This window comes from Mya arenaria, chromosome 7 (assembly GCF_026914265.1).
Source record: "Mya arenaria isolate MELC-2E11 chromosome 7, ASM2691426v1".
Taxonomy (NCBI): domain Eukaryota; kingdom Metazoa; phylum Mollusca; class Bivalvia; order Myida; family Myidae; genus Mya; species Mya arenaria.
In genome coordinates, this window is record NC_069128.1 from 68708751 (window position 1) to 68726766 (window position 18016).

Sequence of the window (18016 nt, forward strand, 5' to 3'; positions counted from 1 at the left end):
GAGTATACAAACATGAATAGGACTTTGTGTTTGTATTCATAATGTTTTAATATTAGAGCATCACTGCTAATTCATCACAAACTCTTAAAGTCAGAAGTTGATTAGTTTATACGAAGCAAACCGATATAATGTTTTTATTCGTCAATGTTCAATATTGTATATGTCTTTGCAAAATTGGAAACTCTTTACAAATTGCATTAATGGTTCATTTGCCGCGCTACTGCACGCCTCTGGTAGGAGTGGTTATCATGGAATTGTTTTTTTTTCTCCAATGTTTCTTTCGTGATTTGTTGTTATATTTACAATATGGCAAAAATAACATTTTAAAAGTTTGATGATAATTAGGACATAATAAAGGAATGTCGAATACTAGTAACCATGATTAATCTAAAAGTTGGGAAAATGATTGTCGTATAATTGCTCGCAGTATTGCTTGCAGTATTGCCCATGGATTAATTGACGACCATTTTGTGAATTTGCATCAACACACATCTTTGTCTTTACAATTATTGTTCTTTTTGTTTTTAAAGCAATACCCTCGTTACAAATTTCTGCTTGGCAAAGAACCAGAGAGAATCTTATATCAGACCCTGAAAGGTTAGAAAGAAAAAAAACATATGGAAAGAAAATATTGGTAAGTGTTTGTACTTTCCAATGTTAACCCTTTCGACGCACACAACGTATAAGTATCATTATATCGTTAAATTATTGTTATTGACGTATAAACCATTGTCTAAATGACAGTTAGTTTGAAAGATATTACTCGACTTTTCCCAGTAAGGTATATCATAGAATATTGCCTAACATTACTACACGGTAGCAAGATATCTTATTTACCGGTTTCTGTTTAAATTAAAAAGGTTATACATAAAATAAAACAATGTCTTTAGGATCCTACCATGAGAAGTACAAGTACAGTGGACTTGTCTTCGAGGAGTGAACTGGTATCACGGACCTGTACTGCAGACAGAAATTTCGAAATAACTTCCAAGGATATGTAAGTCAATAATAAAATTCCGGTATAAGTTTGCAAATACCTCTTAATGTCAATGATTAAAATCAATTGTTACACATAAAAGATTTTAGTTCGTCATCACAGAGAATAAAATTATTATTCAAATAAAATGTGATATAAAACTATTTGGGGCTTACATTAATTGCTTTAGCCGGACATTTGTCAAGGTAGCTCTGCATAGTTGTATGTTTATAAATTGATGAATGAATTATATCTTGTGTCGCAAATATTTAGCTTTATAAGTAACGATATTAGCATTAAACAAACAGTTGATGTCTTTTGCCAAGTTAAATGTATCAATTATGACGGTGTAGATCATTACCGGGTCCTAACTTGAACCCTGTGGATATTCTTGTTTATGTTAAAAATGTACATTTTTTATTCTTCTAACTTGATTTTTTTTCATATGTAAACATCTTTAGAATTATATGAAAGTATTATACTGGTTCACAAATTCAATGTGTGTACTGTTATGTTTGTTGTCAGAAAATACCTCATGTGTTTTATATTCGCATATACCCGACTTTAAATAAAGATTATTGTTTCATACATCTATTTTATAGCTTGATATTCTGATTAATTTGTTTAAATAACGCTTTATTCATCTCTGTGATTCCTAACTAACTCTATATTTTTAACAGAAATTAATTGCAGGGTACATATTCGAATGAGTTCAAAAGGTCAATGACAATTGACGCAATATGTTTGCAAAGAGCTCGTTTTAAATATTCAATAACTCTTTGAGGTGTTGTTTGACAACCATATAGGGCCCTATATTAAGATTAAAAATAGTTCAAATACTGCTCGAAGAATATTACAATTTGTCTTTTTTATGGATCGTTCAAACTCAAGTACATTTTTAACAAAAGTTTTGTACGGATTTTCAACAATAGCATTTGTTGGTGAAACGGGACATCCGAACATGTGTTGTAATTGTATTTATGTTTGCGTAAGAACCTTTTTCGAATCAAATCGTTTAATCATAGCCCATTTTCACTTCATATGTGTTCTTTCCTGGGGATTAACACCTATTCACTTCATTAGATTCGAATATAGGCATATAGCTCACGGAGTTACGCAATAGTAGGATATATATTAACATAACTATACCGTAAAGCAAACGTGTGTATGTAGTTTAACAGTTGCAAGCAGATGCAAGAGCATTTCGTTGCATGTTCAAAATTATTGCCATTAGACCATACCCCAAACCGTATGTACACATTCAGCAAACACGCATAATCAATCGTAAATTTAACTGTGCAAATTCGTGTCAATGTTACTTGAACGTCGGCAAAGGATATTTTTGTAAAACAATGAATATATACTACTATGACCCTTATTCAATTGCTTTACCTACCAGTCTTAGTCAGAATACTCATGAATAAAACCATTGAGTCAAGCTATAGAAGACAAGAGGTAAGGAAAATGTATCGTTTTGAAAAGAAACGGCATCATTCAATTGTAATATGTTTTTGCGGCCATATATCAAAATGGATAGCAACAAACCGTGCAGAATATTTTTTAGCGTGCTTTGGTGTGCTCCTCGTTTCTGAATTGCTGAATCGCAAAGATGAATGGGGACGGGGTGGTGGGTATTCATACATATTGCTTTGATGTACATCAAACTAGCGTTGCACGTTTTAATACTCACCCATATATTTTGAAATTGTAACATTTGTGTTGTGTTTTATACAGCATGTATCACTATTGAATGAAAAATAGTTTTCAATTGCTTGCATGCATTGTATCCCTACTGAATTTATATTGTTATTTGCTTTTTGAGTTGGCAGCCTTTCACTGCGAACAAACACATGTCTTTTGCACTTTATTTTACTCCTCAAAACAAATTAACTTCCTGAATACCTGAATACGGAGGTAGACAGTTATTAAACACGATATATATATATATATATATATATATATATATATATATATATATATATATATATATAAATCCTTAATCATGCTTAAAAGGTGATTTTTCTCGTGTATTTATAATCCTTTCAATATTATCCAAACATGTTTTAAACAAGAAAACACTTTTTCCGAAACCTTTCTGTTCCTCACGGTGTCTGGATCATAAACTAACTACGAATATTACTGATTGATTGTTATAAATCAACTGCTTTGTCATGAGATTTTGAAATATTGTTGAATGTTAAAGATAATTTCCATTTTGTAGACATGTTTCCCTTGATTATGTGCACGTAACCTATCAAATACGCTTTTACACATATGGTATACACAAAGATTGGCCAAGTGTGGAGTTTAATCCACGGATTATGAGCATAAAGCTATACTTGTTAATCTTATCATAGACTACAATGGTTAACACGTCTTAAAACAAATGACACTAACAGTCAATTACTTTAAATATCAGAGAATCACTAGAGCTTGGTCTGACAAGAGCTACATTACGTTGTAATCGCTTAAGATAATGACATTTTACACCATTGCAATGAAACAGCTAATTAAATACCGGGTTATCATGAGGACGACAAACTGAACATGTTTATTTATCTGTAATTTTACAAAATAAACAAATTCCTCCTGTTAACGAATTTCAGTTAAACATGTTCCATTTGTCTTTGTATTTGTATTTTTAATTAATATACAGGGATGATGTAAGACTGTTTAAGAAACGCTTTAATCACTGCCTGTAATGTTAAAATTGCTGATTTATGCATATGCTATTCTATGCAGGTATTTCTTTCCCTGTGTGCGAAATAAAGCAAAAACCTTTAAAGTGTACAGCTACGTACGAAGACGAATAGATGAGGCAATCAAGCTATGCAAAGATGACACAAGAAGTCCAATGCTTTGTTCACCAAATATTTGTATCATATTTCCTGACAACCGTCCAGGAACAAGCACCAATTACTGCGAAGCATTTAATGATACCCAAGATGAAACATTTGAAAAGATTCTCGACGAAGACCAATCTGTGATTGTGTCCGTCGGAGCAAACGAAGAATATTTTGCAACGCTTAGACAACAAGCTGAGGTCAAACTGATGCCACCAATTATTTGCAAAGTAACGTGTGAAAATCCGACCAATATGTGCACAGCAGGTATGTATTACAAGTCACCATGAACAAACAATACATTGAGCAGTTGAGTTTACGTACAAATAGTGTTAAAATCCCAGTATGATTTAGCAAATCAAAAATATTTTCTAAATTTGGCGCCTATATCTTCACTGAGCACTTTGCATATCACATGACCTTGTTTATAAAAATAATAAAAAATGTATTGCTTAAGTCCTAAGTTTAAATAAAGGTTTTAACAAAGTCATCATACTTACAATCTTATTTTCATGGACAATATCTTTTGACTCTAAGTAATATTAATTAGTAAGGAAGGGAGGTAATAAAACAATTTGTATTGACATAGTTAACCGGTGGTTTTTCGCTATACACCAGAAACGATTGCAACACATTTAATTTAGAAACAGGAGCTTAGTTTTCTTCGTGTAAACTTTCCTTTTTGAGATGTTCCAATTATCTCAAGTTATTTCTCTAGTTTAGAATCTCAAAAAAGGCAACAGCACAGTACTGTTAATATGCACCTTTTTGAATTGTGCAGTTCTATTAAATACCAAAATAAGCTGCAAAGGATTTACTATTGTGCATTATACCTTGTAAACCTTATAGCTTTCAGACAATTGAAAATGTTAAGCATTTCCAAATCGTAGTTCATTTCACAGGTTTGTACAATCTATAATTGTCATCTGCTGAAGTTCTATAACTTTTCCTCTGAAATGTTTAGAATTGTATATCAATGATTCTACAGGATTGCTGCTTTTTGCATAAAAAACCACACGTTGTAAGTCGCTTATTGTACAGTACCAACCAGGTATATCTACGCTATTGATTTTGTCTTACAGGCAAACATATTTATAGAAAATCGTGGGGATTTGAATGTTTTGAAAAGGATTTATCGAAAGAAAACGTGGTGGCATGTATTGATGATGTGCTGGAATACTACGCATTTGAGATGCTAGACAGAGCTACTAAACATCTCCCCGAATCAGGTATTAGTATTTTAATTACGTAGCAATACTACTGTACATATCATTGATAATAGATTGACGTGTATTAATATAAATGGAACAAAAACAGTAAAATTCATATGCTGTCGTCGGTCAAAACAAGTACACTGAATGTTTTGTTTTGTATACATATCGATTGAGTTTTAATAGGTCGTAAAAGATTCAATAACGTGTTTGTTTAACAAGACACTCAATGACAAAATTGACAACAAAACAAGATCTTGCAATAAGATATACGGATTGACCATGAAATGCTGTGTATAAATAAAGAATGTCTTAGGTTGAGGGCAAGTTTGGTTCGTGTCCGAGCTACCAATCAGTAATTATACACACGTGTATCATTTAAACAACGCAATATTGTTCGGCAATAACTTTACTTTTTCTAGCACATTCAACAGCAACAAAAAATCGTAGATGAGCGGTCTGAAAAGATAAATATTAACAATCATAATTGCATTAATAATATTCTAGTATGTGGTAATAATATCGTAAACAGTGTATTCTATTGTAATTTAAGCGTGCGCAGCGGCAAATTTAATAAAAATGCCGAAACATATAACAAATTTTCATTAAAGAAATGTTAATAAAAACATGACGTCAGATCAGCATTGAATTTACCAATAAAAAGGAACTAAACGCTCGTCTTACTCTAATCGACTTTTCACGATGTAATTTGTTATTCATGTGCTGATTTACAAAAGTAAACGAATCCGCTTCGTGTTAGTTATGTGTTATGGAAATATACCAAACAGAACACTACAGAACGGCCATTTCGGTGCTTATACAACATATGCACATGTCAAGTACAATGCAAGAAAACACGAACCAAAACTGAATGAACTATAGCTTATTTAAACACATTGTGAACCATTACAAAGGAAAAATACAACAAATGCAAACCAATAACCTGTGTATTTGAGCTTAAAGTCTCAAATAGTAAATATTGGTGAATAATTGAAAATGGGAGTATAACAATCATAATCTAGGGGAGAATAACCATAAAAATCTAAATGAATAATTAAACAAGAGTTGTTATTCTGATGTAACGTTCCACTGTAGGCAGAAGTGCGTACAAAGTACGTTGGTGTACTTAGTTGGTTATATGCAAATTGGCATACCCAGGTCTCTGTATGGAGAATGTATCATATATAAAGACCAGTTGATTCCGACAGTGTTGAGCAAGCTTTTCTCTAAAGGGTTTCGTTGGCGTTGTTTGGCTCGCACGTTACACTGAGTAAAAAGCACCTGGCAAATTTTTACAAAATAAATTGTACACTTGAATTATTCCTCGTTTTGGGGCAAATCACAATACTATTATTGCGTACAAAAAGTATTTAAAGTAGAAATATTGGTTGAACTAGATTTGACGAGTACGCTGGCCATATAAACAATGAAGAATTTTGCAAAATTCGGACAATCTAAAAACAGTAGATTAACTGAATAAAGAAAATAACTTTGTTCTGTGCTTGTTTCTATTATCGCATTACTCGATGCTCAAGTACAGTGTGTGTTAACACTTAAACCTTTTGGTTCGGTCATACCTCAAAATGAATGCTAAAACGGTTATTAAAACTATTTATATGACACTGAGTACATTATCATGGTAAAAATGACAAATGACAAATATATGCGCATGTGTCAAAAGCCTATTTGAAAACCTTTATTTCATTTCATTTTGCTAAGAGGCCGATTTAATTAAATGTATACCTAATCAGTCTAATCAAATATTCAAAAGTTCACATCTAACGAAACAAACCACGCTTATGCATATACTTGCTTAGTTTTTATTTTTATTCACATAAACATATCTAATACTTGCGTTTTAAATAGTATTTTGATCATTTCATATTTTTTCGAATCGGAAACTAACGAAATGCAAAGAAATGATATTAGCAAAGTGAAATTCAAACAAAAGACAAACACAATAAACCAAAAAACCGTGCATTTAACATGGGAACATTGATATACAGAGGGGCGACATAATAAGCACGCAATCAATTTCGATTATCTTAAGTGCTTGGTGCAATTTATATTGAGTCAGGGCTGTATTAAATTGTGTTTTGACGTCCGAATCCACTGAAAAGAAACGAAATGAAACTTAACTAGCATATGTATTTTTTCTTTTCACCTTTATTGCTTTACTGGATCGTGTTGATGCATACTCATTTGAATTAATCATTAAAGGTGAGAAAACATCAAGGGTTGTTGGTCAACTGAAAAGCTTCTGTAGTCAAATAATGCCAGAGCCCGAATTGTTGAAGAGGGAAAAGACAGGACACACAATTACAAGAATGGTAAAAGTTTACACAAATCCGTTTATCATTGTAGTAGGCACAATTGTATACATCCGAATCGTACCGGGTTCGATTTCAAAATTGAACGCATGCGAGTTTTTACCAAACCGGACAGTTGTTTTCCTCCTTGTGCTATGGTTTTCTCAAAACAAACTGTCGTACAACCGTGCCAACGAGAGAGATTATTATAATGTTGTAATAAATTTGTTTAATAGCTTTTATAAAATCATTTTAATAATTTTCAAACTTAAAACATATCCCGTTGATTTTGTTTTGTTTGTTCTTATACTCTTATATATTGTTCTATATATTATTACATTTTCTTTACTTTATATAATTAAGTTCACGCCATGAAGACGTGAACGCATGTCTAAAATTAACATTTAATACTTGACCTTTTTACCCGTAGGCGCAGATTTCGAAGAAGGTTTTGGCTCTGGCGCAAGTTTTTGCATGTGATGTTACGAAAGACTCCTTGAAAGTGATGATCCTTGAGAGGGACGAGACAGCACTGGAAGAAGTAACACACAATTTGACAAAGATGGGACTTTCAGATGAAGAATATTTTGTACAAATTGTAAATATTAGACCACTAGCAATTGGACAAATCACAAGCGGCGCAGAGGTATCTGTTCAAGGATCAGCACATCAGGGAACACTCGGAGGTTTCGCAAAGTTTAGACATAACAACACAGCTAAGACTCACGTTGTTGCAATCACTGCCGGACATGTTGTTAATGGTCACGTCCCGTTGCATATTTGTGTCAATAATCAAACAATTGGGACGGTTATGGAAGATGAAAGCACATATGATATTTCCATAGCAAAAGTAACTGCTCCGGAATACGACACTCGTTTCAAGACGGAAAGCGGGGACTTTGGTTTTGCGGAGTTGTGTCATTTAAACCAAGATGACCTAAGATATAAAGCCGTTCATTTTCATGGCGCCACTACTGATCTTGCAAAAGGAAATATATCGGCGACAGACATCGGAGATTCGTTTGCAGGTGGGTATATCTTGATGGAAATATGTAACGAAGAAAACTCAGCATTTGCTAAGCCAGGAGACAGTGGAGCAATGATTCTTATGGAACGAGATCCGCGGGATTCAGAAAATATGTTTGCTTTAGGAACATTAGTCGGAGAAGTCGTCCCGCGAAATGAAAATAATGCAGATGAATCAGCAGGTGCAAGACGCGCGAAACTACCAGTCGAGCAGGCAAACCAAACGTTTGTTCAATTAACAGACAATCCGCCACTCTCAGAAGATCCAACGCCATCGATTGATCCAACACGTTCAGAAGATGTACCACCCTCAGACAATACAAGGTCATCTTCACATCCAATGACCTTCACCACACAATCTGAAGATCATATGACATCACAAAAACCCACCCACTCTGAAGTTCAAACGACCTCTGAAAATCCAACACCCTCAGAAGATCAAATAGCCATGGGAGGTATAATGTCCGCGGAAGGTTCTTTACCAATGAAAGATGATGTACTCGCTCATAACACTAATCCATCCACCGATACTCTCAAAACGTATGCAATTGTTCCCCTGAAAAACGGATTCGATCAACTTTCGAAGAAACATGGTGGCAGTCTCGAACTATTTGCAATGCCTGAAATGAATAACGAAACCATATTATTGTAGATTTGTTTCTAAATGGAAAGTTTCATATAACATGAGTTCCAAAAAACCTACATTGGAAGTTCTGTGCAGTTGTTATACGTCAGAAGTAAAATATATCGTGAACAGTTTGAAAACGTAAAGGCTTGAATATCCCACAATTAACTCGATAATACTAATGTCATTATGAATAGTAGAGAAGGGTGTTATATTTTTACAGCGTTTTCAACAGTTTCTACTTATTAAGCTATTGGAGAAGTTGGTTTTGATTGAAAAAAATATATTTGCTATTGCCTTTTCTAAGACGATTTTTACTTTAAGCTGTTCTTGTTTTATACTGTATGCTGGAACAATTGTATTTTGTTGACAAAATGTAAGTGGGAATAAGTGTACCAGTGGCTGAAATCATTGAATGCAAATTGTATCGGTTGAAAGTTGTTCACATTGCATAAATCATATGTATTAGTTTATGTTATAATCATTACGCATAGTTGTTTTATATTCAACGATATATCATTTGTTCATTTTATTTAATGAGATTTGTTTATGCACATCTTTAGCATTTAGCTAGTTATCTGTTTACGAAATATACATGTTTTATACATTATCTAATGTAATTGTGTAATGTGCTGGTTAAGAAATACCTTGTTTATTTGGATATAAATATATATATATATATATATATATATATATATATATATATATATATATATATATATATATATATATATATATATATATATATATATATATATATCAAAAGGCGATGTTAGACGAGAATATCATACAATCAGGATTATTGCATTAACATCGAGATTATTATAAAACATGTTCGTGTTGTAAACTTACATCTAATGAAAACCAAACATTGATACGATGTCATATGGTAGATATTTGAGTTTGACTTAACATGTTCTTTGTAAGTGATAACGTTAAATTAAAGCACGGTTTCAGTACACATGTTATGTTGCAAAGTCGGATGAGAATGTGATATGTATTTTCAATGCATTAATAGGAGGTCGTGGCTTGTATTTTTGTTACTCATGTGTTATGATGTATGCTGTAACAATTGTATTTTGTTGAAATATTGTAAGTCAGAATACGAGTACCATAAGGAAATGAAATACTATTGGTTGAAAGTTGTCCCTATTGCACAAATCAAATATATTAGTTTATGTTATATTCATTAATTTGCTTTTTATTCAATGATATGTCGTTTGTTTGTTCAAATTTAACTTCTAGTAGTCTTGTAACTAGTACTTTTAATATTGAAATATGTTAATTGTTGACTCTATTGAAGGATTTCTTCATCATCCATAAGGTCAATGAGAAATTGTGTTATTGATTGTTTAAGAATGTTATAGGAAAAGCTTTATAGCTTTATTAAGTTTCAAAATCAGACCTATTTACTGTTATTGAGTGCTCACTGCAACTCTTACTTATGTCTTACAACAAAAAGATAACAATTATTAAATGTTCGTGTTGTAAAATTACATTTAATGAAAACGAACCAAAAATTGATTCGATGTCATATGGTGGTTATTTTAGTCCAAATTGACTTACCATATACCTTGTTATATATTACAAAAAATAAAGCACGGTTTCAGTAAACATGTTGTGTTGCAGAGTCGGCTGATAATGTAATGTGTATCTTCAATGCATTCACACCAGTCCGTGGCTTGTATTTTTGTTACTGTGTTTGATCATCAGATTCTCAAAAACTATATTGTATTGATTATTTCGAAGAAAAGTTAATGTTCATTTAAACACTAAATGAACAATAAATAGACATGAAAAGCCTGACAATTAAAATTTCTTTTCATTTTTCTAAGTTGTGCGTTTTCAATGAGTGTCAGTGTTTTTGTAAACCATAAGTATGCGCATGTTTTTTTTTATAATTTGTATTGCATTTCGTGTTAGCCATCGACCTGTTTACTAAATATATAAGATTTTCGTTTGTAATAACGCTTTGGTGTTTTAAATGTCCATAAGTCATAGAGCTTTAATCTAAAAAACATTATTTTACATTTTTATCTGACTGCTATGATGTCGGATTGATACATATCTGGACATTTGTTTTCTTTCTGAAGATATTAGTCAGAATGAATGTAAGAGTTGTAATACTATTACTTTGTCTAGTTGTAAATCTTCCAACAGTTATAACATTTTTAATACAGTCTTTCTTTATTTGTTTATTTTATTTATTCTTTTTTCGTAGTTTATAAATTCTTTATTTACTTGTTAATACTTTTTTAGTTAAAAATTAATCTCTGTTTTTTATCAGTTTGATTAACAATATAAAAATGTCTATTCTTTTCTGTATCGACACCACTCTCACATCTTAATTAATAATAATACATAATAAACACCATATGTTATACATTACGTGTGTATGTGATTAATTGTGTTGTCATGTGGAATATTTCATAATAAAAAAAAAACATTGTTTGACCTATTTAAAGTTATTACATTTTTTTTTTTATCTACAGACACTTATACATTTTAATATATGAAATATTCCATAAGTATCTTACAAATTTCAACTTCCTTACTCGGTTATTCACTTCTCTACATTTTTGAAAAAATATTGTATCTGAGTTATTTGTGAATACTTTAATAAACAATTTGAAAACATTTCTGACTGTTCTGTAATTGTTGTGTTTAATGTTGTCTACCCGCTCGCCACTGGTCGTAATCAATGGCGAATTTATAATAGCGTTTTGACTCCAAAAGCAATTTAGTAGGTTTAAGATTAAGATAAATCACAATATTCAAACGGATATTCTGTCTGCACAATAATTCAAGAATAGAATCATTCAACTTTAGTGGTAGGTTTTCATTGACAACATTATTAATCGATTTTTTTAACTCTTTGTTTGATACACTTTGTCTTCGGAATTAATATACAACGGTTTTCACCTAGGATCACTGAACTTTAGTAATTCATTGCTATTGACCAGGCTCCAATTTCACGAAACTTCGTTAGTGCCTTCTAAGATGACTAAACAAAGCTAACATTTTTGCTTTTCAATAATTTGCGTAATATTTACTTCTTTAAGAGGTTTTATACTTTAAGTAAGAATAACATTTGATGATTTCACGTGAAACAATTTTCATTTATCAAACTTCAGATTAAGTAAGTATTTTTGCTTATTGAATTCAGCCATTTAAGCCTGTTAAGCTTAAGAAGGTTCGACAAATATAGGCGTGTAGATTAAACATATGGTGCTACGGTAGTTGGTTTAAGGAAAATATCAAAATACTTTTAAATACTATATATTCTTTCCGTACAAATACTCAGAAAAAGTTGGATCTAGGAGAAAAAAGCTTCATCTGTAGTATTCCTTTGACCGGAAAATATCCCCTTTTATGTGGGAGTTCAATAATTGTAATGACAAGGTAGCAGTCAACAGTTGAAGTTAAACATTGTCCGCACAATAACTCGACATCGGATTGGATTTGGCCATGAAACGTCAGTGGTAGTAGGTAAGCAGGTCAAAAGTCAAAGTGAAGGCGAACACTTTAGGTCATTTCTGTCTGCACAATAACTCAACAACTGCTTAAACTCTAAGGCATGTTGTTTTTGACCAGTAGATTACCAATTCCGTATATAAGGTCAATAGTTAACGTGGCCCAGTCAAGGTCAACAGTCTTTGGAAATACAATGTCCGCACAATCAATCGACAACGGATTGAACTTGGCCATGAAACTTCATTGGTAGTATGTCAAAGGTCAAAGTGAAAGATCACACTTTAGGTCAGCTCTGTCCTCACAAAAACTCGAGAACGGCTTGATCTGGAAGTATGCTACTTTTGTGGTATGTTACCCTTGACAAGCACAACTATGTGGTTTTGGAGAAGTTTGGGTTAAATGTCAAGGTCAACACTCTTAAGAAATGATGTTTCGACAGCAACCAGAAGACGGTTAAATAAATTTGCAATTATTTTTAAAACATCTTAATTTAATCATCTACAAAATCTACAAAATAATCCCGTCAGTAACCGCTTTGCCTACACCTATTTTTTGTGTATAGCATCCTCTAGAAATCTAGAAGCAATTTAATAAAAGTATCCCACAGAGCAAAAATTATTCTCACAACAGTGAACGTACATTGTATTTAAACAAACATGATTATCATATGAACAGTGTTTTTAAACGAAATGACCTATAACATTATTTTTAACAACATCACCAAATAAAATGTCTACAATGTTTCTTGAATTCGTGTGCATCTTGGATCAGTAGTATCTACATGTGGCTTATTCATATAAATACAGCCATAATTTATTTCAAAATTAACGAAAGGCATATACCCTGTCAAGTCTTGCTCAGCTAGAAGGACAATTAGTTGTCATGCGGCCCTTTGAAAACATGATTACGTTTAAGGCACACCAATGCGGATTTGGAGCAACTAGTTCGATTAAAAAAACAGAAAAAAAAAGCACCTATAGTTTCAACGCAAAGATTTGTGTTTGTTAATAAGTTTTTTTTGAAAGCTGCATTTTCATATACATTATAAAGGCGACGGAACCCATGCGTGTAATTTTATATATGAAACCTTGTTAGTTTCGGTGAAAGCAATAAGTAAGTACAACGAAAAAGATGCCTCCGGTTAACATTAACATTGATACTCGAAAACGAAATTTAATCAACAAGTGAAAATATGTTTCGACAATTTCAATTTAATCTTATAGAAATGCACCTGGGGTTCTCGTATAGCTCTTTTACACATATATGGTCATAGCTGTTAAATTTGTATTGAAATGAACTACGTTTGACAAATTATTGCTAACATTAACAAAATGTTCAAGACTGAATATCGTTCAAGTTTGAGTGAGGTGACTATATAAGTAAGTACACCCTGATTGATTTTGATGATGACTGTTGCATTATGGAACAAAGAGATGATGATTTGTTTTTGTATTTGTTGCAAGAGTTAATGTCTATATCATTATATCGTTTTGCATTATACTGTGCTAAGAAATAATACAATCGTTGATTCAAGAGAACGTGAATAGTTGCTATTAGCTCTTATTTTCGGGATGTGTATGATGTAGCATATCTTGTTAACTTTATTATTTTTTACAACACCAGTAACGAAGGTTATATCTATTTAGGCTAAGTCACTATCGTTGTCACGATGTTGGGCGAGAGTGCGGTCTTGAGTCATGGGTGGAAACTAGGTAACCAAAGACCAAATTCACATACACCGAAAAACAAATGCGGGATATATTTGTGAGCAGCGAGTGCGATAATGTCTACCCTTAACGATCAACTAATTTTAATTCGACAAAACCCAATACGGCGTGACACGTCAATTAAAAAAGGCTTTAACTTTATTACAATTACTAGTCAAGTTTTAAATGAGTTTGCGCTCATGAAGTAAAATGATAAAAAATATTGTAAATTTGGAACTAGAAATGAAAATGAAGTAGTGAAATGAATTACTCTCCCATTTGCAAATATATGTTGGAAGGGAGATCCCTCAATAGCATGTATTTTTAGGAGGTTTTCAGGCATATGAATTGGTTCGTTAGAACCATCAAATACATACCTACACTAAGGCAAATACCTAGGCGTGACTAACAGCCGATGAACAACACGTTACGCGTACTTGAGTAAATAAGTAAATATAATCTGGAACGGTGGTGAAGTTTCACCAGCTTTGATTTCGCTTTTCGATCTCCACTTAATAGGGTCACGTCTGCTTATGCGTTATACGTTATCCTTCGTGATGATCAAACAGAGAATTTATCGCATACATGTCCCACCACAAGACACATCTAACATATTTTTGTAAACTTATCTTGAAACAATCTTTGTTGAGAATTAGGTTAAGTGTCCCCTAGCAAATATTTAAAAATATGAATATGAAGCTCCCGGTCTAGGTGAAAAGAGGCCATTGCTACTCGAAAGAGTCCTATTCACATATAAATATCAGGTCGATTGTGTTTTCGTTAGCAAAAAACATTATTACCAAACTAAAAGACCTAAATCATCAACGTACATTGACATTTTTGCTCTTGGCTAGTTTAATGGCTTTGAGTTATTGTATTTTGTTTAATTGGTTTAGACATTTTAATTTAATTTAATTTAAACAATAATACATATGATTGCAAACAGATAGTATTCTTTTTCTTAACAGTGACTATTTAGTGAGTAGTTAATCTGTTTTATACTGCTTTAGAAACTAACGAATTTAACAGGTCTGTGTTAAGCTATTTTCCATATTTTATTGTTTCACCGAGTTTCAGTGCAGGTCTTATCAGTATCGAAAAGAAGTGTTTCTACCAGGGTCTAAAACTGCCTACTCAAACCCACTGTGATAACATCCGAAAGCCCAGCATATTTCTTTTTTTTTGTCTTATTTCATTATCAAAGAATAATACCGAGAAAGCCCATAGGTTACAGATTCAATCCATTATAAAGGCCGTTAGTCCTTGGGATTCAATGTAACCCGTTTCCTGTCAACATACCAAAGAGAGACGTAGTCTTATAAGTTAATCCAGGATCCTTATTTAATATCCAAACTATATCTTACTCGTGTAGACAAAAAGCAATCTGGGGTTTACTCAACTGCAAAACTAATTTACCTGAGCGGAGTCACTAAGAATAAGGATACGAATAATACTGAAAACGGCCAATGGTGCAGCTTTGTTATTAAGATGCAAGTCATATACAGAAGGGGATACACTACTGGTAGTCAGGATCAATCAATATATTATCTTATATGGTTATACTTATATTATCTTCCTTAAAACATATCCATCACCTCTTTAATACTCCACTTTGGCTACAATAAAGCCATTTCAGTATTTAATGTTATGTCAATAAACTTTACATAAACTAGGCATGTGAATTATTATTTTGTTCCAACTGATCTCGATGCACTAAATTAAACACAGAACATTCTCTACGCGCCTATAGCAGTTATCAGCTACCAGCGGAAATATTAATAGCCTCTATACGTAATATATTACCTTACCTTAAAACAGAGTTTAATCGCATATTTTTTATGCGTAAGTAGCCAGAGTCTTAATAGGCATAATCGCATCAGCTTTTAAGACGGGTGATATAAAGGACGCTTACAATTATGCTCTTATAAACATCATAGTCCAATTTATTTACTCACAAAGTATCCTTAATACCAAATGTATATCAACAAATTGTTCCGTTGATAATGAAAAGCCCACAACAAATATTGTTTGGTTTTCAGAAAGGAATATCAACAACTGACTGTATTTTTATTTTAAAATTGATTATCTAAAAGCAACTGTACACCGGATGATCAATTTGCAAGACAAAAAGAAAATTGTCGAAAACTGACATAAACTTGGTATTCATGTGTACAATGCAATGAAACTTACTAACTGAAGTACCACATAGTTTACAATTTATTTAAGTTTTGCAGTTATGTCGTATTTTTCCATTAAAAAGGATTAAAGGGCATGTCTACCTAGTAGAATTTATTCCTTATGCGTGATTGGCTAGTCGACGTTATCACGTGATATTACCAAGTTAGGTATATATGTTAAATATACCACTCGTTTGAGAAAGCCTTCGTAGCACGGTGGATACAACACTGGATCTCAATTTTGCTGACATGGGTTCGAACCCGGTATCCGACACATTTTTTTTTACATTTTGGTATATGTTTTACAATTAGGATATCAAAGCGTAACACATTCTATTAAATAATTGTCCTGAGATTAGTTACAGAATAAGACACCTTTTTTGGTGCCAATCTGGTGAACAGTCCCTTTAAAATCTGTAAGCGAAGAAAAAATAATACTGTGCGTTTAAATATTATTAACATTTTTTGACCGCAATGACCACGAATATATATGGTACAACTTGTTTAATGAAAATATAAGTGGCCGCTTTGGCAATGCTCTTTAAGCGATCTATAACTGAATTATGTATTGCGTTATATATAAATTGTCGTTATCTCCCTGTTTTGAATTTTCACTCTGGGTTATCAGGGGGATCCTAGCTCACCTCTTTAGCGATGTTCTATATATATGGTCTTCTACATCATGTTAATTCCAATCTGCCGGGGGTGATATCTCTAAATGATATTCAAATATTCCTCTTATTTTATGCCGATAGTATGGTCTATTTTGCAAAATCAGCTGAAATTCTAAGGTAATGTTAAATGACGTTAGAAATTACTGCGACAGGTGAGGATTGAAGATAAATGTATGAACTACTCAAGCCATGATCTTTTAAATTGTAAGGGCAGCACATATCAACTTGCAGATTTATTGTAACCCAATAGAAGTTGTTAATTCATTCGAATACTTAGAAGTCAATTTGTTTGAAAATGACAACTTCAATAGATCTCAAAAACCTGCATATTTTCACTGGACTTATATAAAATGTTTAATAATTCTGAACTTTCGTCACACAATGGTCGCATTGTGCAACACATAATGTATCATTGACCAGCAGCAAACGATTGGTAGCGCACATGGTAATATGAACTGCGTGACAGCCTGATCGTATAATGTATAGCACAATGTCAGATCAATTTTACCTTAATGTGGTCGCCTTGTGGACCATACAATGTCACATCAACTTCCCGTTATTGTAGTCACATTGTGGACCGAACTATGTTCAAATGTGGCTTACTGTGGTCGCATTGCGTACAATATAGTGGCGGATCAATTGCGCCTTGCTGTCGACGCATTGTGAACAGTAAAATGTCAAATCAATTGCACCTTACAGTGGTCGCCTTGTAGAACGTACAATGTCAGATCCCTTGCGCCTTACTGTGGTCGCCTTGTAGAACGTACAATGTCAGATCCCTTGCGCCTTACTGTGGTCGCCATGTAGAACGTACAATGTCAGATCCCTTGCGCCTTACTGTGATCGCCTTGTAGAACGTACACTGTCAGATCAATTGCGCCTTACTGTGGTCGCACGTTGTACCGTACAATTGTAACGTGTTATTATTTAGCCTAACTGTAGACGCATTGTGTACTGAACATATGTCAGATCATAGCAAGTAAATGCTGTAGCAT

The 18016-nt window shown here is 32.8% G+C and overlaps 1 protein-coding gene across 1 annotated transcript in view; it reads left to right on the plus strand.

The window, feature by feature from the left end:
• LOC128241521 (uncharacterized) overlaps window positions 1–9627 on the plus strand; it is a 28555-nt gene extending 18928 nt beyond the window's left edge. Inside the window, exons 6-11 of the mRNA XM_052958488.1 lie at window positions 531–634; window positions 891–997; window positions 3719–4086; window positions 4902–5048; window positions 7251–7360; window positions 7770–9627. Coding sequence (XP_052814448.1) covers window positions 531–634; window positions 891–997; window positions 3719–4086; window positions 4902–5048; window positions 7251–7360; window positions 7770–9017 — 2084 coding nt within the window. The 3' untranslated portion in view covers window positions 9018–9627. The remainder of the gene's footprint in view (window positions 1–530; window positions 635–890; window positions 998–3718; window positions 4087–4901; window positions 5049–7250; window positions 7361–7769) is intronic.
• The last annotated feature ends 8389 nt before the right edge of the window (window positions 9628–18016 follow it).